The 27,838-nt window shown below is 36.9% G+C and overlaps 1 protein-coding gene across 1 annotated transcript in view; it reads left to right on the plus strand.

Moving 5' to 3' along the window:
- The window catches only part of LOC145247363 (inosine triphosphate pyrophosphatase-like), a 246,892-nt gene that overhangs the window by 177,887 nt on the left and 41,167 nt on the right, over window positions 1–27,838 (plus strand). The window contains exon 3 of the mRNA XM_080109043.1: window positions 26,933–27,125. Coding sequence (XP_079965169.1) covers window positions 26,933–27,125 — 193 coding nt within the window. The remainder of the gene's footprint in view (window positions 1–26,932; window positions 27,126–27,838) is intronic.

Here is a 27,838-nt window from a genome sequence, read left to right on the forward strand (position 1 = left end):
AATTAGGATGGAGTTCAGGGAACTTTGATCATAATTTAACCAGCAGGGTGTTATTGAGAGAATTAGGATGGAGTTCAGGGAACTTTTATCATAATTTAACCAGCATGATGTCATTGAGAGAATTAGGATGGAGTTCAGGGAACTTTTATCATAATTTAACCAGCATGGTGTTATTGAGAGAATTAGGATGGAGTTCAGGGAACTTTTATCATAATTTAACCAGCAGGGTGTCCTTGAGAGAATTAGGAGTGAGTTCAGGGAACTTTTATCATAATTTAACCAGCAGGGTGTTATTGAAAGAATTAGGATGGAGTTCAGGGAACTTTTATCATACTTTAACCAGCAGGGTGTTATTGAGAGAATTAGGATGGAGTTCAGGGAACTTTTATCATAATTTAACCAGCAGGGTGTCATTAAGAGAATTAGGATGGAGTTCAGGGAACTTTTATCATAATTTAACGAGCAGGGTGTTATTGAGAGAATTAGGATGGAGTTCAGGGAACTTTTATCATAATTAAACGAGCAGGGTGTTATTGAGATAATTAGGATGGAGTTCAGGGAAATTTTATCATAATTTAACCAGCAGGGTGTTATTGAGAGAATTAGGAAGGAGTTCAGGGAACTTTTATCATAATTTGACCAGCAGGGTGTTATTGAGAGAATTAGGATGGAGTTCAGGGAACTTTTATCATAATTTAACCAGCAGGGTGTCATTAAGAGAATTAGGATGGAGTTCAGGGAACTTTTATCATAATTTAACCAGCAGGGTGTTATTGAGAGAATTAGGATGGAGTTCAGGGAACTTTTATCATAATTTAACCAGCAGGGTGTTATTAAGAGAATTAGGATTGAGTTCAGGGTACTTTTATCATAATTTAACCAGCAAGGTGTTATTGAGAGAATTAGGATGGAGTTCAGGGAACTTTTATCATAATTTTACCAGCAGGGTGTTATTGAGAGAATTAGGATGGAGTTCAGGGAACTTTTATCATAATTTAACCAGCAGGGTGTTATTGAGAGAATTAGGATTGAGTTCAGGGTACTTTTATCATAATTTAACCAGCAAGGTGTTATTGAGAGAATTAGGATGGAGTTCAGGGAACTTTTATCATAATTTTACCAGCAGGGTGTTATTGAGAGAATTAGGATGGAGTTCATGGAACTTTTATCATAATTTAACCAGCAGGGTGTTATTGAGAGAATTAGGATGGAGTTCAGGGAACTTTTATGATAATTTAACGAGCAAGGTGTTATTGAGAGAATTAGGATGGAGTTCAGGGAACTTTTATCATAATTTTACCAGCAGGGTGTTATTGAGAGAATTAGGATGGAGTTCAGGGAACCTTTATCGTAATTTAACCAGCAGGGTGTCATTAAGAGAATTAGGATGGAGTTCAGGGAACTTTTATCATAATTTAACCAGCAGGGTGTTATGTAGAGAATTAGGATGGAGTTCAGGGAACTTTTATCATAATTTAACGAGCAGGGTGTTATTGAGAGAATTAGGATTGAGTTCGGGGAACTTTTATCATAATTTAACCAGCAGGGTGTCATTGAGAGAATTAGGATGGAGTTCAGGGAACTTTTATGATAATTTAACGAGCAGGGTGTTATTGAGAGAATTAGGATGGAGTTCAGGGAACTTTTATCATAATTTAACCAGCAGGGTGTTATTGAGAAAATTAGGATGGAGTTCAGGGAACTTTTATCATAATTTAACCAGCAGGGTGTCATTGAGAGAATAAAGATTGAGTTCAGGGAATTTTCATCATAATTTAACCAGCATGATGTCATTGAGAGAATTAGGATGGAGTTCAGGGAACTTTTATCATAATTTAACCAGCATGGTGTTATTGAGAGAATTAGGATGGAGTTCAGGGAACTTTTATCATAATTTAACCAGCAGGGTGTCCTTGAGAGAATTAGGAGTGAGTTCAGGGAACTTTTATCATAATTTAACCAGCAGGGTGTTATTGAAAGAATTAGGATGGAGTTCAGGGAACTTTTATCATACTTTAACCAGCAGGGTGTTATTGAGAGAATTAGGATGGAGTTCAGGGAACTTTTATCATTATTTTACCAGCAGGGTGTCATTAAGAGAATTAGGATGGAGTTCAGGGAACTTTTATCATAATTTAACGAGCAGGGTGTTATTGAGAGAATTAGGATGGAGTTCAGGGAACTTTTATCATAATTTTACGAGCAGGGTGTTATTGAGAGAATTAGGATGGAGTTCAGGGAACTTTTATCATAATTTACCAGCAGGGTGTTATTGAGAGAATTAGGAAGGAGTTCAGGGAACGTTTATCATAATTTGACCAGCAGGGTGTTATTGAGAGAATTAGGATGGAGTTCAGGGAACTTTTATCATAATTTAACCAGCAGGGTGTCATTAAGAGAATTAGGATGGAGTTCAGGGAACTATTATCATAATTTAACCAGCAGGGTGTTATTGAGAGAATTAGGATGGAGTTCAGGGAACTTTTATCATAATTTAACCAGCAGGGTGTTATTGAGAGAATTAGGATTGAGTTCAGGGTAGTTTTATCATAATTTAACCAGCAAGGTGTTATTGAGAGAATTAGGATGGAGTTCAGGGAACTTTTATCATAATTTTACCAGCAGGGTGTTATTGAGAGAATTAGGCTGGAGTTCAGGGAACCTTTATCGTAATTTGACCAGCAGGGTGTCATTAAGAGAATTAGGATGGAGTTCAGGGAACTTTTATCATAATTTAACCAGCAGGGTGTTATGTAGAGAATTAGGATGGAGTTCAGGGAACTTTTATCATAATTTAACGAGCAGGGTGTTATTGAGAGAATTAGGATGGAGTTCGGGGAACTTTTATCATAATTTAACCAGCAGGGTGTCATTGAGAGAATTAGGATGGAGTTCAGGGAACTTTTATGATAATTTAACGAGCAGGGTGTTATTGAGAGAATTAGGATGGAGTTCAGGGAACTTTTATCATAATTTAACCAGCAGGGTGTTATTGAGAAAATTAGGATGGAGTTCAGGGAACTTTTATCATAATTTAACCAGCAGGGTGTCATTGAGAGAATAAGGATTGAGTTCAGGGAACTTTCATCATAATTTAACCAGCATGATGTCATTGAGAGAATTAGGATGGAGTTCAGGGAACTTTTATCATAATTTAACCAGCATGGTGTTATTGAGAGAATTAGGATGGAGTTCAGGGAACTTTTATCATAATTTAACCAGCAGGGTGTCCTTGAGAGAATTAGGAGTGAGTTCAGGGAACTTTTATCATAATTTAACCAGCAGGGTGTTATTGAAAGAATTAGGATGGAGTTCAGGGAACTTTTATCATACTTTAACCAGCAGGGTGTTATTGAGAGAATTAGGATGGAGTTCAGGAAACTTTTATCATAATTTTACCAGCAGGGTGTCATTAAGAGAATTAGGATGGAGTTCAGGGAACTTTTATCATAATTTAACGAGCAGGGTGTTATTGAGAGAATTAGGATGGAGTTCAGGGAACTTTTATCATAATTTTACGAGCAGGGTGTTATTGAGAGAATTAGGATGGAGTTCAGGGAACTTTTATCATAATTTAACCAGCAGGGTGTTATTGAGAGAATTAGGAAGGAGTTCAGGGAACGTTTATCATAATTTGACCAGCAGGGTGTTATTGAGAGAATTAGGATGGAGTTCAGGGAACTTTTATCATAATTTAACCAGCAGGGTGTCATTAAGAGAATTAGGATGGAGTTCAGGGAACTTTTATCATAATTTAACCAGCAGGGTGTTATTGAGAGAATTAGGATGGAGTTCAGGGAACTTTTATCATAATTTAACCAGCAGGGTGTTATTGAGAGAATTAGGATTGAGTTCAGGGTACTTTTATCATAATTTAACCAGCAAGGTGTTATTGAGAGAATTAGGATGGAGTTCAGGGAACTTTTATCATAATTTTACCAGCAGGGTGTTATTGAGAGAATTAGGATGGAGTTAATGGAACTTATATCATAATTTAACCAGCAGGGTGTTATTGAGAGAATTAGGATGGAGTTCAGGGAACTTTTATGATAATTTAACGAGCAAGGTGTTATTGAGAGAATTAGGATGGAGTTCAGGGAACTTTTATCATAATTTAACCAGCAGGGTGTTATTGAGAGAATTAGGATGGAGTTCAGGGAACTTTTATCATAATTTTACCAGCAGGGTGTTATTGAGAGAATTAGGATGGAGTTCAGGGAACTTTTATCATAATTTAACCAGCTGGGTGTTATTGAGAGAATTACGATGGAGTTCAGGGAACTTTTATCATAATTTAACCAGCAGGGTGTCCTTGGGAGAATTAGGATGGAGTTCAGGGAACTTTTATCATAATTTTACCAGCAGGGTGTTATTGAGAGAATTAGGCTGGAGTTCAGGGAACCTTTATCGTAATTTAACCAGCAGGGTGTCATTAAGAGAATTAGGATTGAGTTCAGGGAACTTTTATCATAATTTAACCAGCAGGGTGTTATTGAGAGAATTAGGATGGAGTTCAGGGAACTTTTATCATAATTTAACCAGCAGGGTGTTATTGAGAGAATTAGGATGGAGTTCGGGGAACTTTTATCATAATTTAACCAGCAGGGTGTCATTGAGAGAATTAGGATGAAGTTCAGGGAACTTTTATGATAATTTAACGAGCAGGGTGTTATTGAGAGAATTAGGATGGAGTTCAGGGAACTTTTATCATAATTTAACCAGCAGGGTGTTATTGAGAGAATTAGGATGGAGTTCAGGGAACTTTTATCATAATTTAACCAGCAGGGTGTTATTGAGAGAATTAGGATGGAGTTCAGGGAATTTTATCATAATTTTACCAGCAGGGTGTCCTTGAGAGAATTAGGATGGAGCTCAGGGAACTTTTATCATAATTTAACCAGCAGGGTGGTATTGAGAGAATTAGGATGGAGTTCAGGGAACTTTTATCATAATTTAACCAGCAGGGTGTAATTGAGAGAATTAGGATGGAGTTCAGGGAACTTTTATCATCATTTAACCAGCAGGGTGTTATTGAGAGAATTAGGATGGAGTTCAGGGAACTTTTATCATAATTTAACCAGCAGGGTGTTATTGAGAGAATTAGGATGGAGTTCAGGGAATGGAGTTCGGGGAACTTTTATCATAATTTAACCAGCAGGGTGTTATTGAGAGAATTAGGATGGAGTTCAGGGAACTTTTATCATAATTTAACCAGCAGGGTGTTATTGAGAGAATTAGGATGGAGTTCAGGGAACTTTTATCATAATTTAACCAGCAGGGTGTTATTGAGAGAATTAGGATGGAGTTCAGGGAACTTTTATCATAATTTAACCAGCAGGGTGTTATTGAGAGAATTAGGATGGAGTTCAGGGAACTTTTATCATAATTTAACCAGCAGGGTGTTATTGAGAGAATTAGGAAGGAGTTCAGGGAACTTTTATGATAATTTAACGAGCAGGGTGTTATTGAGAGAATTAGGATGGAGTTCAAGGAACTTTTATCATAATTTAACGAGAAGGGTGTTATTGAGAGAGTTAGGATGGAGTTCAGGGAACTTTTATCATAATTTTACCAGCAGGGTGTTATTGAGAGAATTAGGATGGAGTTCAGGGAACTTTTATCATAATTTAACGAGCAGGGTGTTATTGAGAGAATTAGGATGGAGTTCAGGGAACTTTTATCATAATTTAACCAGCAGGGTGTTATTGAGAGAATTCGGATGGAGTTCAGGGAACTTTAATCTTATTTAACCAGCAGGGTGTTATTGAGAGAATTAGGATGGAGTTCAGGGAACTTTTATCATAATTTAACCAGCAGGGTGTTATTGAGAGAATTAGGATGGAGTTAAAGGAACTTTTATCATAATTTAACCAGCTGGGTCTTATTGAGAGAATTAGGATGGAGTTCAGGGAACTTTTATCATAATTTAACCAGCAGGGTGTCATTAAGAGAATTAGGATGGAGTTCAGGGAACTTTTATCATAATTTAACCAGCACGGTGTTATTGAGAGAATTAGGATGGAGTTCAGGGAACTTTTATCATAATTTAACCAGCAGGGTGTTATTGAGAGAATTAGGATTGAGTTCAGGGTACTTTTATCATAATTTAACCAGCAAGGAGTTATTGAGAGAATTAGGATGGAGTTCAGGGAACTTTTATCATAATTTTACCAGCAGGGTGTTATTGAGAGAATTAGGATGGAGTTCATGGAACTTTTATCATAATTTAACCAGCAGGGTGTTATTGAGAGAATTAGGATGGAGTTCAGGGAACTTTTATGATAATTTAACGAGCAGGGTGTTATTGAGAGAATTAGGATGGAGTTCAGGGAACTTTTATCATAATTTAACCAGCAGGGTGTTATTGAGAGAATTAGGATGGAGTTCAGGGAACTTGTATCATAATTTAACCAGCAGGGTGTTATTGAGAGAATTAGGATGGAGTTCAGGGAACTTTTATCATAATTTAACCAGCTGGGTGTTATTGAGAGAATTAGGATGGAGTTCAGGGAACTTTTATCATAATTTAACCAGCAGGGTGTCCTTTAGAGAATTAGGATGGAGTTCAGGGAACTTTTATCATAATTTTACCAGCAGGGTGTTATTGAGAGAATTAGGCTGGAGTTCAGGGAACCTTTATCATAATTTAACCAGCAGGGTGTCATTAAGAGAATTAGGATGGAGTTCAGGGAACTTTTATCATAATTTAACCAGCAGGGTGTTATTGAGAGAATTAGGATGGAGTTCAGGGAACTTATATCTTGTTTAACCAGCAGGGTGTTATTGAGAGAATTAGGATGGAGTTCAGGGAACTTTTATCATAATTTAACCAGCAGGCTGTTATGTAGAGAATTAGGATGGAGGTCAGGGAACTTTTATCATAATTTAATCAGCAGGGTGTTATTGAGAGAATTGGGATGGAGTTCAAGGAACTTTTATCATAATTTAACCAGCAGGGTGTTATTGAGAGAATTAGGATGGAGTTCAGGGAACTTTTATCATAATTTAACCAGCAGGGTGTTATTGAGAGAATTAGGAAGGAGTTCAGGGAACTTTTATCATAATTTGACCAGCAGGGTGTTTTTGAGAGAATTAGGATGGAGTTCAGGGAACTTTTATCATAATTTAACCAGCAGGGTGTCATTAAGAGAATTAGGATGGAGTTCAGGGAACTTTTATCATAATTTAACCAGCAGGGTGTTATTGAGAGAATTAGGATGGAGTTCAGGGAACTTTTATCATAATTTAACCAGCAGGGTGTTATTGAGAGAATTAGGATTGAGTTCAGGGTACTTTTATCATAATTTAACCAGCAAGGTGTTATTGAGAGAATTAGGATGGAGTTCAGGGAACTTTTATCATAATTTTACCAGCAGGGTGTTATTGAGAGAATTAGGATGGAGTTCATGGAACTTTTATCATAATTTAACCAGCAGGGTGTTATTGAGAGAATTAGGATGGAGTTCAGGGAACTTTTATGATAATTTAACGAGCAGGGTGTTATTGAGAGAATTAGGATGGAGTTCAGGGAACTTTTATCATAATTTAACCAGCAGGGTGTGATTGAGAGAATTAGGATGGAGTTCAGGGAACTTTTATCATAATTTAACCAGCAGGGTGTTATTGAGAGAATTAGGATGGAGTTCAGGGAACTTTTATCATAATTTAACCAGCTGGGTGTTATTGAGAGAATTAGGATGGAGTTCAGGGAACTTTTATCATAATTTAACCAGCAGGGTGTCCTTGAGAGAATTAGGATGGAGTTCAGGGAACTTTTATCATAATTTAACCAGCATGGTGTTATTGAGAGAATTAGGATAGAGTTCAGGGAACTTTTATCATAATTTAACCAGCAGGGTGTTATTGGAAAATTAGGATGGAGTTCAGGGAACTTTTATCATAATTTAACCAGCAGGGTGTCATTGAGAGAATTAGGATGGAGTTCAGGGAACTTTTATCATAATTTAACCAGCATGATGTCATTGAGAGAATTAGGATGGAGTTCAGGGAACTTTTATCATAATTTAACCAGCATGGTGTTATTGAGAGAATTAGGATGGAGTTCAGGGAACTTTTATCATAATTTAACCAGCAGGGTGTCCTTGAGAGAATTAGGAGTGAGTTCAGGGAACTTTTATCATAATTAAACCAGCAGGGTGTTATTGAAAGAATTAGGATGGAGTTCAAGGAACTTTTATCATACTTTAACCAGCAGGGTGTTATTGAGAGAATTAGGATGGAGTTCAGGGAACTTTTATCATAATTTAACCAGCAGGGTGTCATTAAGAGAATTAGGATGGAGTTCAGGGAACTTTTATCATAATTTAACGAGCAGGGTGTTATTGACAGAATTAGGATGGAGTTCAGGGAACTTTTATCATAATTTAACGAGCAGGGTGTTATTGAGAGAATTAGGATGGAGTTCAGGGAACTTTTATCATAATTTAACCAGCAGGGTGTTATTGAGAGAATTAGGATGGAGTTCAGGGAACTTTTATCATAATTTGACCAGCAGGGTGTTATTGAGAGAATTAGGATGGAGTTCAGGGAACTTTTATCATAATTTAACCAGCAGGGTGTCATTACGAGAATTAGGATGGAGTTCAGGGAACTTTTATCATAATTTAACCAGCAGGGTGTTATTGAGAGAATTAGGATGGAGTTCAGGGAACTTTTATCATAATTTAACCAGCAGGGTGTTATTGAGAGAATTAGGATTGAGTTCAGGGTACTTTTATCATAATTTAACCAGCAAGGTGTTATTGAGAGAATTAGGATGGAGTTCAGGGAACTTTTATCATAATTTTACCAGCAGGGTGTTATTGAGAGAATTAGGATGGAGTTCATGGAACTTTTATCATCATTTAACCAGCAGGGTGTAATTGAGAGAATTAGGATGGAGTTCAGGGAACTTTTATGATAATTTAACGAGCAAGGTGTTATTGAGAGAATTAGGATGGAGTTCAGGGAACTTTTATCATAATTTAACCAGCAGGGTGTTATTGAGAGAATTAGGATGGAGTTCAGGGAACTTTTATCATAATTTTACCAGCAGGGTGTTATTGAGAGAATTAGGATGGAGTTCAGGGAACTTTTATCATAATTTAACCAGCTGGGTGTTATTGAGAGAATTACGATGGAGTTCAGGGAACTTTTATCATAATTTAACCAGCAGGGTGTCCTTGAGAGAATTAGGATGGAGTTCAGGGAACTTTTATCATAATTTTACCAGCAGGGTGTTATTGAGAGAATTAGGCTGGAGTTCAGGGAACCTTTATCATAATTTAACCAGCAGGGTGTCATTAAGAGAATTAGGATGGAGTTCAGGGAACTTTTATCATAATTTAACCAGCAGGGTGTTATTGAGAGAATTAGGATGGAGTTCAGGGAACTTTTATCATAATTTAACGAGCAGGGTGTTATTGAGAGAATTAGGATGGAGTTCAGGGAACTTTTATCATAATTTAACCAGCAGGGTGTTATTGAGAGAATTAGGATGGAGTTCGGGGAACTTTTATCATAATTTAACCAGCAGGGTGTCATTGAGAGAATTAGGATGGAGTTCAGGGAACTTTTATGATAATTTAACGAGCAGGGTGTTATTGAGAGAATTAGGATGGAGTTCAGGGAACTTTTATCATAATTTAACCAGCAGGGTGTTATTGAGAGAATTAGGATGGAGTTCAGGGAACTTTTATCATAATTTTACCAGCAGGGTGTTATTGAGAGAATTAGGATGGAGTTCAGGGAATTTTATCATCATTTTACCAGCAGGGTGTCCTTGAGAGAATTAGGATGGAGCTCAGGGAACTTTTATCATAATTTAACCAGCAGGGTGTTATTAAGAGAATTAGGATGGAGTTCAGGGAACTTTTATCATAATTTAACCAGCAGGGTGTAATTGAGAGAATTAGGATGGAGTTCAGGGAACTTTTATCATCATTTAACCAGCAGGGTGTTATTGAGAGAATTAGGATGGAGTTCAGGGAACTTTTATCATAATTTAACCAGCAGGGTGTTATTGAGAGAATTAGGATGGAGTTCAGGGAATGGAGTTCGGGGAACTTTTATCATAATTTAACCAGCAGGGTGTTATTGAGAGAATTAGGATGGAGTTCAGGGAACTTTTATCATAATTTAACCAGCAGGGTGTTATTGAGAGAATTAGGAAGGAGTTCAGGGAACTTTTATCATAATTTAACCAGCAGGGTGTTATTGAGAGAATTAGGATGGAGTTCAAGGAACTTTTATCATAATTTAACCAGAAGGGTGTTATTGAGAGAGTTAGGATGGAGTTCAGGGAACTTTTATCATAATTTAACCAGCAGGGTGTTATTGAGAGAATTAGGATGGAGTTCAGGGAACTTTTATCATAATTTTACGAGCAGGGTGTTATTGAGAGAATTAGGATGGAGTTCAGGGAACTTTTATCATAATTTAACCAGCAGGGTGTTATTGAGAGAATTCGGATGGAGTTCAGGGAACTTTTATCTTATTTAACCAGCAGGGTGTTATTGAGAGAATTAGGATGGAGTTCAGGGAACTTTTATCATAATTTAACCAGCAGGGTGTTATTGAGAGAATTAGGATGGAGTTCAGGGAACTTTTATCATAATTTAACCAGCAGGGTGTTATTGAGAGAATTAGGATGGAGGTCAGGGAACTTTTATCATAATTTAACCAGCAGGGTGTTATTGAGAGAATTAGGAAGGAGTTCAGGGAACTTTTATCATAATTTAACCAGCAGGGTGTTATTGAGAGAATTAGGATGGAGTTCAAGGAACTTTTATCATAATTTAACCAGAAGGGTGTTATTGAGAGAGTTAGGATGGAGTTCAGGGAACTTTTATCATAATTTAACCAGCTGGGTCTTATTGAGAGAATTAGGATGGAGTTCAGGGAACTTTTATCATAATTTAACCAGCAGGGTGTCCTTGAGAGAATTAGGATGGAGTTCAGGGAACTTTTATCATAATTTAACAAGCATGGTGTTATTGAGAGAATTAGGATGGAGTTCAGGGAACTTTTATCATAATTTAACCAGCAGGGTGTTATTGAGAAAATTAGGATGGAGTTCAGGGAACTTTTATCATAATTTAACCAGCAGGGTGTCATTGAGAGAATTAGGATGGAGTTCAGGGAACTTTTATCATAATTTAACCAGCATGATGTCATTGAGAGAATTAGGATGGAGTTCAGGGAACTTTTATCATAATTTAACCAGCATGGTGTTATTGAGAGAATTAGGATGGAGTTCAGGGAACTTCTATCATAATTTAACCAGCAGGGTGTCCTTGAGAGAATTAGGATGGAGTTCAGGGAACTTTTATCATAATTTAACCAGCAGGGTGTTATTAAGAGAGTTAGGATGGAGTTCAGGGAACTTTTATCATAATTTAACCAGCAGGGTGTCATTGAGAGAATTAGGATGGAGTTCAGGGAACTTTTATCATAATTTAACCAGCAGGGTGTCATTGAGAGAATTAGGATGGAGTTCAGGGAACTTTTATCATAATTTAACCAGCAGCGTGTCCTTGAGAGAATTAGGATGGAGTTCAGGGAACTTTTATCATAATTTTACCAGCAGGGTGTTATTGAGAGAATTAGGATGGAGTTCAGGGAACTTTTATCATAATTTAACCAGCAGGGTGTCATTGAGAGAATTAGGATGGAGTTCAGGGAACTTTTATCATAATTTAACCAGCAGGGTGTCATTGAGAGAATTAGGATGGAGTTCAGGGAACTTTTATCATAATTTTACCAGCAGGGTGTTATTGAGAGAATTAGGATGGAGTTCAGGGAACTTTTATCATAATTTAACCAGCAGGGTGTTATTGAGAGAATTAGGATGGAGTTCAGGGAACTTTTATCATAATTTAACCCGCAAGGTGTTATTGAGAGAATGAGGATTGAGTTCAGGGAACTTTTATCATAATTTAACCAGCAGGGTGTTATTGAGAGAATTAGGATGGAGTTCAGGGAACTTTTATCATAATTTAACCAGCAGGGTGTTATTGAGAGAATTAGGATAAAGTTCAGGGAACTTTTATCATAATTTAACCAGCAGGGTGTTATTGAGAGAATAAGGATTGAGTTCAGGGAACTTTTATCATAATTTAACCAGCAGGGTGTTATTGAGAGAGTAAGGATGGAGTTCAGGGAACTTTTATCATAATTTAACCAGCAGGGTGTTATTGAGAGAATTAGGATGGAGTTCAGGGAACTTTTATCATAATTTAACGAGCAGGGTGTTATTGAGAGAATTAGGATGGAGTTCAGGGAACTTTTATCATAATTTAACCAGCAGGGTGTTATTGAGAGAATTAGGATGGAGTTCAGGGAACTTTGATCATAATTTAACCAGCAGGGTGTTATTGAGAGAATTAGGATGGAGTTCAGGGAACTTGTATCATAATTTAACGAGCCGGGTGTTATTGAGAGAATTAGGATGGAGTTCAGGGAACTTTTATCATAATTTAACCAGCAGGGTGTTATTGAGAGAATTAGGATGGAGTTCAGGGAAGTTTTATCATAATTTAACCAGCAGGGTGTCATTGAGAGAATTAGGATGGAGTTCAGGGAACTTTTATCATAATTTAACCAGCAGGGTGTTATTGAGAGAATTAGGATGGAGTTCAGGGAACTTTTATCATAATTTAACCAGCAGGGTGTTATTGAGAGAATTAGGATGGAGTTCAAGGAACTTTTATAATAATTTAACCAGCTGGGTGTTATTGAGAGAATTAGGATGGAGTTCAGGGAACTTTTATCATAATTTAACCAGCAGGGTGTCCTTGAGAGAATTAGGATGGAGTTCAGGGAACTTTTATCATAATTTAACCAGCATGGTGTTATTGAGAGAATTAGGATGGAGTTCAGGGAACTTTTATCATAATTTAACCAGCAGGGTGTTATTGAGAAAATTAGGATGGAGTTCAGGGAATTTTTATCATAATTTAACCAGCAGGGTTTTATTGAGAGAATTAGGATGGAGTTAAGGGAACTTTTATCATAATTTAACCAGCGTGATGTCATTGAGAGAATTAGGATGGAGTTCAGGGAACTTTTATCATAATTTAACCAGCATGGTGTTATTGAGAGAATTAGGATGGAGTTCAGGGAACTCTTATCATAATTTAACCAGCAGGGTGTCCTTGAGAGAATTAGGATGGAGTTCAGGGAACTTTTATCATAATTTAACCAGCAGGGTGTTATTGAGAGAATTAGGATGGAGTTCAGGGAACTTTTATCATAATTTAACCAGCAGGGTTTCATTGAGAGAATTAGGATGGAGTTCAGGGAACTTTTATCATAATTTAACCAGCAGGGTGTCATTGAGAGAATTAGGATGGAGTTCAGGGAACTTTTATCATAATTTAACCAGCAGGGTGTCCTTGAGAGAATTAGGATGGAGTTCAGGGAACTTTTATCATAATTTTACCAGCAGGGTGTTATTGAGAGAATTAGGATAGAGTTCAGGGAACGTTTATCATAATTTAACCAGCAGGGTGTTATGGAGAGGATTAGGATGGAGTTCAGGGAACTTTTATCATAATTTAACCAGCAGGGTGTTATTGAGAGAATTAGGAAGGAGTTCAGGGAACTTTTATCATAATTTAACCAGCAGGGTGTTATTGAGAGAATTAGGATGGAGTTCAGGGAACTTTTATCATAATTTAACCAGCAGAGTGTTATTGAGAGAGTTAGGATGGAGTTCAGGGAACTTTTATCATAATTTTACCAGCAGGGTGTTATTGAGAGAATTAGGATGGAGTTCAGGGAACTTTTATCTTATTTAACCAGCAGGGTGTTATTGAGAGAATTAGGATGGAGTTCAGGGAACTTTTATCATAATTTAACCAGCAGGGTGTTATTGAGAGAATTAGGATGGAGTTCAGGGAACTTTTATGATAATTTAACGAGCAGGGTGTTATTGAGAGAATTAGGATGGAGTTCAGGGAACTTGTATCATAATTTAACCAGCAGGGTGTTATTGAGAGAATTAGGATGGAGTTCAGGGAACTTTTATCATAATTTAACCAGCAGGGTTTTATTGAGAGAATTAGGATGGAGTTCAGGGAACTTTTATCATAATTTAACCAGCAGGGTGTTATTGAGAGAATTAGGATGGAGTTCAGGGAACTTTTATCATAATTTAACCAGCAGGGTGTTATTGAGAGAATTAGGATGGAGTTCAGGGAACTTTTATCATAATTTAACAAGCAGGGTGTTATTGAGAGAATTCGGATAGAGTTCAAGGAACTTTTATCATAATTTAACCAGCTGGGTGGTATTGAGAGAATTAGGATGGAGTTCAGGGAACTTTTATCATAATTTAACAAGCAGGGTGTCCTTTAGAGAATTAGGATGGAGTTCAGGGAACTTTTATCATAATTTAACCAGCATGGTGTTATTGAGAGAATTAGGATGGAGTTCAGGGAACTTTAATCATAATTTAACCAGCAGGGTGTTATTGAGAAAATTAGGATGGAGTTCAGGGAACTTTTATCATAATTTAACCAGCAGGGTGTCATTGAGAGAATTAGGATGGAGTTCAGGGAACTTTTATCATAATTTAACCAGCAGGGTGTTATTGAGAGAATTAGGATAGAGTTCAGGGAACTTTTATCATAATTTAACCAGCAGGGTGTTATTGAGAGAATTAGGATTGAGTTCAGGGAACTTTTATCATAATTTAACCAGCAGGGTGTTATTGAGAGAGTTAGGATGGAGTTCAGGGAACTTTTATCATAATTTAACCAGCAGGGTGTTATTGAGAGAATTAGGATGGAGTTCAGGGAACTTTTATCATAATTTAACGAGCAGGGTGTTATTGAGAGAATTAGGATGGAGTTCAGGGAACTTTGATCATAATTTAACCAGCAGGGTGTTATTGAGAGAATTAGGATGGAGTTCAGGGAACTTTTATCATAATTTAACCAGCGTGATGTCATTGAGAGAATTAGGATGGAGTTCAGGGAACTTTTATCATAATTTAACCAGCATGGTGTTATTGAGAGAATTAGGATGGAGTTCAGGGAACTCTTATCATAATTTAACCAGCAGGGTGTCCTTGAGAGAATTAGGATGGAGTTCAGGGAACTTTTATCATAATTTAACCAGCAGGGTGTTATTGAGAGAATTAGGATGGAGTTCAGGGAACGTTTATCATAATTTAACCAGCAGGGTGTCATTGAGAGAATTAGGATGGAGTTCAGGGAACTTTTATCATAATTTAACCAGCAGGGTGTCATTGAGAGAATTAGGATGGAGTTCCGGGAACTTTTATCATAATTTAACCAGCAGGGTGTCCTTGAGAGAATTAGGATGGAGTTCAGGGAACTTTTATCATAATTTTACCAGCAGGGTGTTATTGAGAGAATTAGGATAGAGTTCAGGGAACGTTTATCATAATTTAACCAGCAGGGTGTTATGGAGAGAATTAGGATGGAGTTCAGGGAACTTTTATCATAATTTAACCAGCAGGGTGTTATTGAGAGAATTAGGAAGGAGTTCAGGGAACTTTTATCATAATTTAACCAGCAGGGTGTTATGAAGAGAATTAGGATGGAGTTCAGGGAACTTTTATCATAATTTAACCAGCAGGGTGTTATTGAGAGAATTAGGATGGAGTTCAGGGAACTTTTATCATAATTTAACCAGCAGGGTGTTATTGAGAGAATTAGGATGGAGTTCAAGGAACTTTTATCATAATTTAACCAGCTGGGTGTTATTGAGAGAATTAGGATGGAGTTCAGGGAACTTTTATCATAATTTAACCAGCAGGGTGTCCTTTAGAGAATTAGGATGGAGTTCAGGGAACTTTTATCATAATTTAACCAGCATGGTGTTATTGAGAGAATTAGGATGGAGTTCAGGGAACTTTTATCATAATTTAACCAGCAGGGTGTTATTGGGAAAATTAGGATGGAGTTCAGGGAACTTTTATCATAATTTAACCAGCAGGGTGTTATTGAGAGAATTAGGATGGAGTTCAGGGAACTTTTATCATAATTTAACCAGCGTGATGTCATTGAGAGAATTAGGATGGAGTTCAGGGAACTTTTATCATAATTTAACCAGCATGGTGTTATTGAGAGAATTAGGATGGAGTTCAGGGAACTCTTATCATAATTTAACCAGCAGGGTGTCCTTGAGAGAATTAGGATGGAGTTCAGGGAACTTTTATCATAATTTAACCAGCAGGGTGTTATTGAGAGAATTAGGATGGAGTTCAGGGAACTTTTATCATAATTTAACCAGCAGGGTGTCATTGAGAGAATTGGGATGGAGTTCAGGGAACTTTTATCTTATTTAACCAGCAGGGTGTTATTGAGAGAATTAGGATGGAGTTCAGGGAACTTTTATCATAATTTAACCAGCAGGGTGTTATTGAGAGAATTAGGATGGAGTTCAGGGAACTTTTATGATAATTTAACGAGCAGGGTGTTATTGAGAGAATTAGGATGGAGTTCAGGGAACTTGTATCATAATTTAACGAGCAGGGTGTTATTGAGAGAATTAGGATGGAGTTCAGGGAACTTTTATCATAATTTAACCAGCAGGGTTTTATTGAGAGAATTAGGATGGAGTTCAGGGAACTTTTATCATAATTTAACCAGCAGGGTGTTATTGAGAGAATTAGGATGGAGTTCAGGGAACTTTTATCATAATTTAACCAGCAGGGTGTTATTGAGAGAATTAGGATGGAGTTCAGGGAACTTTTATCATAATTTAACAAGCAGGGTGTAATTGAGAGAATTAGGATAGAGTTCAAGGAACTTTTATCATAATTTAACCAGCTGGGTGGTATTGAGAGAATTAGGATGGAGTTCAGGGAACTTTTATCATAATTTAACCAGCAGGGTGTCCTTGAGAGAATTAGGATGGAGTTTAGGGAACTTTTATCATAATTTAACCAGCATGGTGTTATTGAGAGAATTAGGATGGAGTTCAGGGAACTTTTATCATAATTTAACCAGCAGGGTGTTATTGAGAAAATTAGGATGGAGTTCAGGGAACTTTTATCATAATTTAACCAGCAGGGTGTCATTGAGAGAATTAGGATGGAGTTCAGGGAACTTTTATCATAATTTAACCAGCATGATGTCATTGAGAGAATTAGGATGGAGTTCAGGGAACTTTTATCATAATTTAACCAGCATGGTGTTATTGAGAGAATTAGGATGGAGTTCAGGGAACTCTTATCATAATTTAACCAGCAGGGTGTCCTTGAGAGAATTAGGATTGAGTTCAGGGAACTTTTATCATAATTTAACCAGCAGGGTGTTATTGAGAGAATTAGGATGGAGTTCAGGGAACTTTTATCATAATTTAACCAGCAGGGTGTCATTGAGAGAATTAGGATGGAGTTCAGGGAACATTTATCATAATTTAACCAGCAGGGTGTCATTGAGAGAATTAGGATGGAGTTCAGGGAACTTTTATCATAATTTAACCAGCAGGGTGTCCTTGAGAGAATTAGGATGGAGTTCAGGGAACTTTTATCATAATTTTACCAGCAGGGTGTTATTGAGAGAATTAGGATGGAGTTCAGGGAACTTTTATCATAATTTAACCAGCAGGGTGTTATTGAGAGAATTAGGATGGAGTTCAGGGAACTTTTATCATAATTTAACCAGCAGGGTGTCATTGAGAGAATTAGGATGGAGTTCAGGGAACTTTTATCATAATTTAACCAGCAGGGTGTCCTTGAGAGAATTAGGATGGAGTTCAGGGAACTTTTATCATAATTTTACCAGCAGGGTGTTATTGAGAGAATTAGGATGGAGTTCAGGGAACTTTTATCATAATTTAACCAGCAGGGTGTCATTGAGAAAATTAGGATGGAGTTCAGGGAACTTTTATCATAATTTTACCAGCATGGTGTTATTTAGAGAATTAGGATGGAGTTCAGGGAACTTTTATCATAATTTTACTAGCAGGGTGTTATTGAGAGAATTAGGATGGAGTTCAGGGAACTTTTATCATAATTTAACCAGCAGGGTGTCATTGAGAAAATTAGGATGGAGTTCAGGGAACTTTTATCATAATTTAACCAGCAGGGTGTTATTAATGTTGACCAAGAGAAAAGTCTACCAGGGGTAAGTACACTGTGTGATGTATGAAAATGAAACTTGTCAAGTGAAGCTGGAGGACATGTGTTGCATAGAGTTAATGATATGATGCATGTGTAATGTGCAGGTTTAGATTTGATAAGTTCAGAGGAAGATTAAGAAGATGTGTGCGAAATAGGAGACTTGGATGGTTTGGCCATGTTGATAGTTTAATGGCATAAGTGTAGAAAAATTGGTGTGGAAGGGTCAACTTACAGAGTGAGACCAAGGAAAATAACTGATAAGAATAGACTTGATAAAGGGATAAATAAAGACCTGTCCAGAGATTTGTTAATTTCAAAGTCTATTTCTAAAAGATGTTCAACACATGCCACTACATAAAACGAACGTTGATATTTCTATTAAATTGAAGTCAAGATTAATTCTTTAAAATATAGTATTTCTACTTAACACTTAAAGGGAACAGACTCACTGTTTCTAAATATTTTGAATAATCTCCCTTCTAAATATTTTGAGTTTTTTTTAAAAGAAATTTTGAGATTCCTTTAAATTTTTATTTTTGATTAATTGAGGAAATTTCTTAATCCCCAATTAGAACCCTTGATGGTTCAATTTTCCTCAACCCAGATTTTTTTTCTTTAGAGATTGTCTAGAGCAGTGGTTTCCAACCACTGTGTCACGAAATACTTACCGGTAGTGTATTGATTACTGGTGTGCCACGAAGAGATTATAGGTGAAAGTTACAGGTTGTTTTAGGTGGAAAACACCTTTCAATATCATTATAACTAGAGTTGTTTGTATCAACTGACTTACATGATATTAATGCTAAAAGATAAAATGTGTAATAAATCGTTTGTTCAAATTGTTGGTTATATTGAATGTTTCGATAGTAATAAACATTGGTAAGCATTGATTTATGCTTTATATCATCTATGTATCTCGTTTACAACATTAACAGATTCTTTGTTATTTCTTGTTTAATATTTGGGTTTTTTAAATTAAGGTTTTAATAGGAAAAATAAAAAAAAAGATGATTAAATCTGATAAAATTTAGCTTTGATGTATTTTTAAAAAATTAAAAAAATTTAGATTCAATTCATCCTTTATTATGAACAAGTTTCTAAAAAGAAAAGCGATTGTATTGTGATGATTATGTAAAATTAGGATTTCACTGGACTGGAGATACACAGATTCCTTCTCCACTGTATGTTGTGTGTGGATAAATTCTGTCTTATAGAGCAATGGTTTAAAGTAAGATAAAAAAAACACCTTACTAATAATTATCCTAGCCTTCAAACTAAAATTTCAATTATTTCCAATTAGAATTAGAATTAAATGCAACACGAAGTCAGTTATTTAAGAAAACAATAACTGTATCCGTAAAAGCTCAATTAGCTTCATATGTGGTGGCAGAAGTTATTGCCCTTAAATCGAAGTCTCATTTTCTTGCAGAATCAGTGATGCTTCCAGCATGCAAAAAGATGGTTAAAAAAATTTTTTTCTTTTTTTTTACATGGAGTTCACCACTTATCAAGGCCCAATGGCCACTCGGGGATAAGGGTAATTGTGTGTACAGTAATCAAAGGAATAGTGTAGCAATAGTATTGGAGAATTGATAAGGTGTCATTACTTAGGGGGGGGCGGTTCATCAGGAATTTGTTTGTGTTGGACTTGAAGACGGGAGGGAAACAGGCAAGCGGAACAGAATTCCACAGGCGTGCAGTTCTAAGAAAGAAGCTTTGTTCATGGTATCTACGTTTTGATTTAGGCACAGATAGGGAGTGGGGAAAATTATTGACGGTGGTTTCAGCTAGTCGGGTGTTTTTTGAGAAAGATTGACGAGGGGGGACCAGAGAATGGAGCTCAGACGAGCACCTGCCATGGAAATAACGATAGAACAATGACAGGCTTGCTACGTCTCTTCTGTGGGAGAGAGGTTGCAGGGTAGAGAAAAGGGCATCCCCCACCAAGCCACGGAGTTTATTTTGTACTCTGTCAAGGCAGGATAGGCTGTTTTTAGCAGCCCCCGTCCAGATGTGGCAGCAGTACTCCATCTTCGGACGTACTTGGCTCTTATATAGATAGAGAATTGCATCATTAGTTAGATATCTTCTGGAGCGGTAGAAGGATCCCACCATTTTCCCAGCGACCTTGGCCACAGACTTGATGTATGTGTTCCATTTAAGATCAGGTGTAAAGATCAAACCCAGGAGCTTATCAAAGCCTGGGGCCTCCCTTAGACGAGAGCCATCCATTTCAATTGATGCCAGATGGGGATCAGAACGTTTATGATGTAGAGATAGGAGCTTGGTCTTAGATGCATTAAAGGTAACCAGCCACCTCTTTCCCCACTGTACCATGCGCTCAAGATCAGAGGAGAGAGAATCAGAGAGAACATCATCATTTACGGCCTTTGATGTGTTGCCATAGATGGTCGTGTCATCAGCATAGATGTCAACAAAAGATTTTAGTATGTGTTTTGGGAGATCATTGATGTAGATCAGGAAGAGAGTTGGGCCCAGTATGGACCCCTGAGGGACTCCAGCATTAATACTGCGGGCCTCTGATTTCTGCCCATCAACAACTACTCTTATGAGCCTATCTGAGAGAAATGACTTAATGATAGAGAAAACATTTCCAGTTATACCATAGCTCGAAATCTTGTGTAGTAGGCCTTCATGCCAAACCTTATCGAAGGCCTTTGATATGTCGAGAGCAATTGCCCTAGAAATGAAGCCTTTGTCGAGAGATTCGCTAATCCTATGAGATATAACCGTTAGCACATCTGCTGTAGATCTAGCAGAGCGGAAACCATATTGCATGTCGCTAAGAAGGTTATTTCTGCTGAAGTGGTTGACTACTTCTCTATTTATTGTGGATTCCAGCAACTTACTCATGACACATGGGAAGTCATCTTTAATATAGGCACATATTCCATGCCCGTGGTGATCTTGGGGGTCAGATTTAGATGTTAGGTTAGAGTATCCTTTAATTATGAACTCATCTAGGGAGGTGGTCGGCCCTATTCCAGTTTCGCTTAGAAAGAATATGTCAGGTATCGTCTCCTGTAATTGGGGTTCAACCTCTGGAAGGTTAGAACGTAGACCCCTGATGTTGGAGAAGGAGATATGGTAGTATGGGTCTACGTAGGAGGATTGGGTTCTAGGTTTATTCGTGTTTTCTTTTTTGAGATATTTCATGTTGAGGATTTTGGGGTTTGTGGAACAGGTCATCATACTTGGTTAGAGCAGAACAGAGAGGGAAAGTAAGAGAGAAAAGACAGGAAAATTTTTTTTATTTTTTTATAGCACATGATAAGTTACCCACTAGTATGGCATCGAGAGGCCCCACCAGAGACTACTGCATGGTCCAGACTCCATGCACCAAATGGCAATACAGCAGCCCCAGTACTTTGCACCTGCTGATAGGACAGCCTCCTTAGTGGTTATTCCAAGGTTCGGGTCCCTGACTATCATGCGGTTAACATCAGCCCAGATGAAAACGTTTACCTCCAGCACCCTTACTAATGACATGGCCGCAAGGATAGACATAGAGACAGAAAATTTCCGACATCTCAGACTACTGTTCACGAAGTACTACCGACCTGGGTAGCAGCTTTTTCTTCACCCTTTTGTCAGAAAAATCACACATTAGAAATGAGGACTGAGGGACAAATAAAGGAGAAGCGAGAGTTACTGGAGCTGCCGATAACACATCCACTGCATTATCTACTCTCCATTAGAAAAATAAAAAAAAGAAAAACGGTAAGAGGGACTTATTTATATCTACTTAATAGTATAAGTCCTTTGCCCATTTCCAGTTTAGAATAGAATTTGGAGATAGTCTCCCCTCCCATATTAATCCGTGGAAGTTTTTTTTTTTTTTTTCCATTATTTTATTTCTTTTTCTTTTTTTTTTTTTCTTTTGATTCCTCGCGATAGAACCTTCGAGATTAAACTTATAATTACGTTTTAATAATGCAACTTGTGAGGTCAGCATTATGTTTTTAGATTGGATGCATCTTATTTAAAGGCTAGTTTAGGATAATACTGGACGTATTTAACAAAAAAAGTTTAAAACACGAGTAATAAGACATGATAGGTAATATTAAGGAGTTTCAATTTTTAGTAAGACTGCAATAAGAGGACAAAGATAAATAAATAAAATATATATAATACACAAAAATTGGCAAAATTAAGACAGAATACATTTCAACAGTTATGGATAAAGTTTTTAACTTAGCTCTGAAGGCACCGACTCTTTCTTCCGCAAGAAGGCCAAACTGTTATATTATGTAATTAGATGTTTGTTCTTATCTAATTAGTTGTATGTTTTCTAGTTGTGTATTTAAATTCGGTATTTAATTCTCTTTACGTTCTTGGTTATCAGGCCGTGATAGTCTAGTTAATGTCTATTTCATGCTCGTCTAGTCTCTGTTTGTGGGTATGTGTGTGTGTGTGTCAGAACATATAATACAAAAAACGGGCCTCAACTCTAATTAGGTCCTGTTTCTTAGTGTTTTGTCTGAATGAAATGAAACTTTCGTCATAACTAGTTTATTATACATCAAAACACTAGGGTTTTGGCCTTTTTTTCTCCATTTTACAGCATATGTTCTAGATGGCCTCCATTTAGCTTTTGTTTTGTTTTTTATTGGTCACCATGTACAAAGATACACATATATATATATATATATATATATATATATATATATATATATATATATATGTGTGTGTATATAGATGGCCTCCATTTAGCTCCGTGCATTTCTTGGGGTGCAGCATGAAGTTATCCATGACGTTCTTACAGACCGAATTGGTAATGGCTCTGATCTCTTCCCTGATGGCTTCCTTGAGTTCTGTGATGGTTCTGGGTTTCTCTACGTAGACTCTGTCCTTAAGATAGCCCCAAAGAAAAAAATCTGGGAGGCTTAGATCCAGGCTACGGGGTGCCCACTCAAAATCAGTCTTGAGACTGATCACTCAGCCTCCGAAGTTCTCTTCTCGGGACAGGTTTGAGGTGTGAGAACTTGCTCCATCCTGCTAGAACCAGAACTTGCTCATGAGTGTCTGGAGCTCACTGTTGAAGGTTTTGAGGATCTCCACATACCGCTCCTTGGTGACTGTAACTGCTGCGCCAGATTCTTCGATGAAGATCGGTCCGATGATGCGTCCGGCCGAGATTGCAGAGTGCAGGGGCTTGGTGGCTACTTCATTGGGTCTGGAGGACCCCCAGAAGACATTTGTCTTGGAGTTTGCCTTTCCATCAAGATGGAAGTGGGCTTCATCTGAGGTCCAAAGGAGGTTAAGGAAACTTGGTGTCTCCTCGATCTTCTCGAGCATCTTGACTGCCATAGCTCTCCTCTGCTTCTTGTCTGAGGCTGTAAGGGTCTGCAGCATCTGGATTCTGTATGGGTAAGCCCTGATATCGTTCACCAGCACTCTCCTGCAAGTCTCACGGAACATACCAAGGGACTGACTTCGCTTACGCACAGAGCGTTTCAGACTCTGCTGGAGAGACTCTCTCACTCTTTCGACCAGCTTGGCTGTTCACTTCTTGGGACGTCCCGAGTGGCTTGGACGGTTCTCTCTGGCAGCGTTAAGGTTCTCCACGGTCCCATACTTCTCAAAGTGGTCAACCCAGTTCTGAATTCTGCTTTTGGATGGAGCCTTTTCACATTCAAACTGACGTATAAAACTGTCCTGAGTTTTCTTAAATGAGCCTGTCTTGTAGTAAAATTTAACACAGTGTATTCTTTGTCCCAGCTCCCACTGGGGTCTTGGTGTACTCACGGTCGTTGATTCTGCCATGTCCTGTAAAATAAGGGCAATCAATGAATAAATAATGGGGATAACACATAAAGTGTACACGGGCTCGTTTTTTTGGAGTCACCTTGTATACATGACAACATCGTTGTCTTCTACTGCTCATCTGGAAGAGATTCACCGACCATCTTGAGGAAGCTGGTTCTGTTATAATCAAAGATGTATGCAAGACAGGAACTCAAGACGACGATTGTTTTTATGTGCATATTTTGATTTAATCCCATGTGTTTTCGTCACAGCAGATTGGAGTGAATGGTGATCTTTGGCTTGTGGTTCCATTTGCAAACCGTCGCCCCCTTTTGGGAAGACACTGCTCAACACATCCTATCTCTTCAACATCCTGAACCCAACTCAACTAAAATTAACAGTTACTAAAAACTGGAACCCCTGACATGTCAGATCCGGTCCCCATGCACACCTCCCCTCTGGTGCAACTTTATCAATCACAGAGTTTGATTCATGTCACTCTTTGACCCTTCTGCACCTGCAATGCTCGCTTCTTATCATTTCCCATAATTCAACTTTTTTATTCTGCTAAATATCTATCTATCTATATATATATATATGGATAGATAGATAGGTAGCTGAATAATGCTTTCTAGTTGGCATTGCCTGGCAATTACATAACAGAACAAGAAATTAGTAAGATCACTTTTTCCAACAATCCAATTTAAAGGATTTTTGACTTGTTTGATAATATTGAGGAGAGTGTAATATTCAAATTTCAAAATAGTCTGTTTGCTCCTCAAATCGATGAATCCACTGACATCAGTTAATTTCATGAAGATGCAATAATTGATGAATTTAGATGCTGCAAACAGTTACCCACAACTACAAAAGGTAAATATTTTTATACAATCACAATATGCCTAGAAAAATATGGCTTATCATGGATTTATACGTAGGAATATGTACCGATGGAGTGCCATCAATGGTTGGTTCTGTTAAAGGTTTTGCATCTTTAGTAGAAAAACAGAATCCTAACTTCATGCAAACTCATTGTTTTTTACATAATGAAGATTTAGTTTTAAAGATGACACAAATGAACTAAATAAAGAAAATGTTCAATCAAGTGTGATTGAAATGGTAAATTTTATAAAAACTCGGCTGATGAAGTCTAGAATTTTTGAGTTGTTGTGCAAGAATAGTTTGTTTACACACAGAAGATTGTCGTTGAAAGGGAAGGTGCTATCTTGGGTACATGAGCTTCAGAACTTTTTCTTGTTTTTGATAATAAAAAACTTGATTTTGTAAATACCTGAAAAATGAATTGTGGTTGTCCAAAATAAAATACTTGATTGAAATATTTGACATCTGATGAGATGTGACCAATAATTAGTTTTAAGAAGAAAATATGGAAGAATAGAAGGAAGACGATTTGGATATGTTTCCATCAGTTCGCAAAACCTGCGTTACTGAGATGATTCTCATTATTAGCATTTGACATGTTTAGAAAATAAAATTGAAGAATATTTTCCCTCAATCAGCATTGAAGAATTTGGTTGGATTTGCAGTTTTTCCCTAGATTTATTGATTATCAATCTCTGATTTTGAGTTACATGAAGAGGAAAATTAGCAAGGCTTTCCAGTGATCGTGGACTCAAATTGAAGTATGCACAAATTAGATGCCTTCTTGATTTTTGTTATTGAAGAGTATCCATCTCTAAGTAAAAAGACCATCAAAGTCTTGCTGCAGTTCTCAACTTCATACCTATGTGAACTGGAATTTTCTTACCTAAACAACATTAAAAAAAAAAAACTGAAAGACTTAAAAACATTGAAGAAGAATATGTCTCTCTCACATTCACCACATATGACAGCAATAGTAAAGAAGCACCAGGCACAATTGTTCCACTGACATTCACTATTATTATTCTATACTAGATATTGGACACAGGATGTTAAATCCATGTGAATGTTATTTAATTGCAAAAAGGCTTTAGGAGTAGAAAATATTCACTTTTTGTGCTGAAAAAATTTTAAAAACTCAGTAGTGTAAAAAAAAAAAATGGTTGGAAATCACTAATCTACAATTATATATATATATATATTTTTTGTGTGATTTGTGTGATGTCTTTCGGCGGTCAGAGCCCTCCAAGGTCACTGCGGCAAGCGGCCTCCAGTTGGGGCGGTATAGGCGGCGTCGAATCAATAGACCGCTGCACCGTTTCGCTGTCCCTCTTTACACAGACAAGCATGTGGCGTAAGCTATTGGGTTCACTGCGTCTCATAGCGGTATAACTGGGGATCTGAGGTTCGTCTGGTACAGACTTCAGCCAGGTATCCAGCGCCGACTTGAACGATTCTGTTTTGCAGTTCGTGATCTCTCTGATGTTACGTGGCAGGCAATTGAAGAGCGTAGGACCCCGGGAATTTAAACTCGATTCCCTGAGCCGTCGGATCCAGTTGTCCCTGGCACTGGTTAGGGGTGGTACCACACACCTTCTGCCACGTTTTGAGATATGGTGCTGTATACCAGCGTTGGGCACCTGGTTCTCCATCATACGCCAGGTATAGATGATTGAATATCTTTCTTGCCTGCGTTATATATATATATATATATATATATATATATATATATATATATTCCAGTAAAAGTGTTTTCATATTTGTACAATTTGATCTCTAGCTTCAACAATTTCCTTCATTCATAGTTTTATACCCTCCTGATAACATAATTTTCTTACATTTTTCGATTTAATTTTCATAGATGGTACTCTGACAGATACTACCACTACTCCTTGTAAGAGTGAACCTGAAAGTAATGGTAGTTAAGAAGCCACACTTTTAAAATCTCATATTAGATTGCAACTTTACCAACAGATACACTTTAACATCATACTCAGCACTGCATATCTAAGTAAACATATCTAAGACAATTTTTTAGGTGGATTATACACATTGTTTAAAAATCTATCAAACAAAATAATGAGAGAATTTATTAGTAAAAGTTTGTAAAACTAATCTACAAATTTTAAACCTATTGATAGGATTAACTTTTTTTTTCTCTTTTTGTTCCTTTTATTTTAGGTTATAAATGAAAAAATTGATTTACCTGAATTCCAAGGAGACCCTGATAACATTTCTGAGGCAAAGTGCAAAGAAGCTGCTAGAATAGTAAAAGGCCCAGTTTTAGTTGAAGATACTTGTCTTTGTTTCAATGCTCTGGGAGGACTTCCAGGTCCCTATATAAAATGGTTTCTTGACAAACTAGAACCTGAAGGTAAGAATTCTACACATTTATTTAAATCGGGAAATAATCAGTTCGACCAGAACTGTTACCAAATTTGTCTGTTAATGTAAAGTCGGAATTTTTTTTAAAAATATCTTTGAGAACACCTATCAATACAATGTTGTAGAATAAACAAAAAATAACTACTCGTTGGAAGATAATGTTTTTGAAGAAGGATAGGAGTGTAATGGAAATTCTTCCAATATACTATTTTATAATCACAATCTTTTTCAAACCCTGAATTAAAAAAAAAATCAAAGTTTCTTTTAAATACTGTTGCTCACTGAGGAAAAGTAATTGCACACATATAGTTTCCTCTTTACACTCTTAATAGCTACAACCAACCTATATCTCGAGTAAAGGATTAGAATTTTTAAATATGAATCTAATAATATATTAAACAAGAGGAGTTATTTTGTGATATTCACACAGAAACAAATTTAAAATAACAGATCAGTAAGCATCCTAAATATCTCCTGCTCTAAAAATAAACCAGTACTAATTATAGTTATACATTTATTAAACTATAGCTTCATTAATTCCTATCATTTTTTAATATGATATGATATGTAACATTCTTTTGTAGCTTAGGTATATATGTGTGTGCATATCCAAATGCATCAGGAATTGTATGTTGATGTAGACGTGATAATGTAGGTGTGAGGACAAGTCAATATACATAGACTCTGATGCTTTCAGACATG

This window comes from Euprymna scolopes, chromosome 25 (assembly GCF_053919585.1).
Source record: "Euprymna scolopes isolate OS-2025 chromosome 25, ASM5391958v1, whole genome shotgun sequence".
NCBI lineage: Eukaryota > Metazoa > Mollusca > Cephalopoda > Sepiida > Sepiolidae > Euprymna > Euprymna scolopes.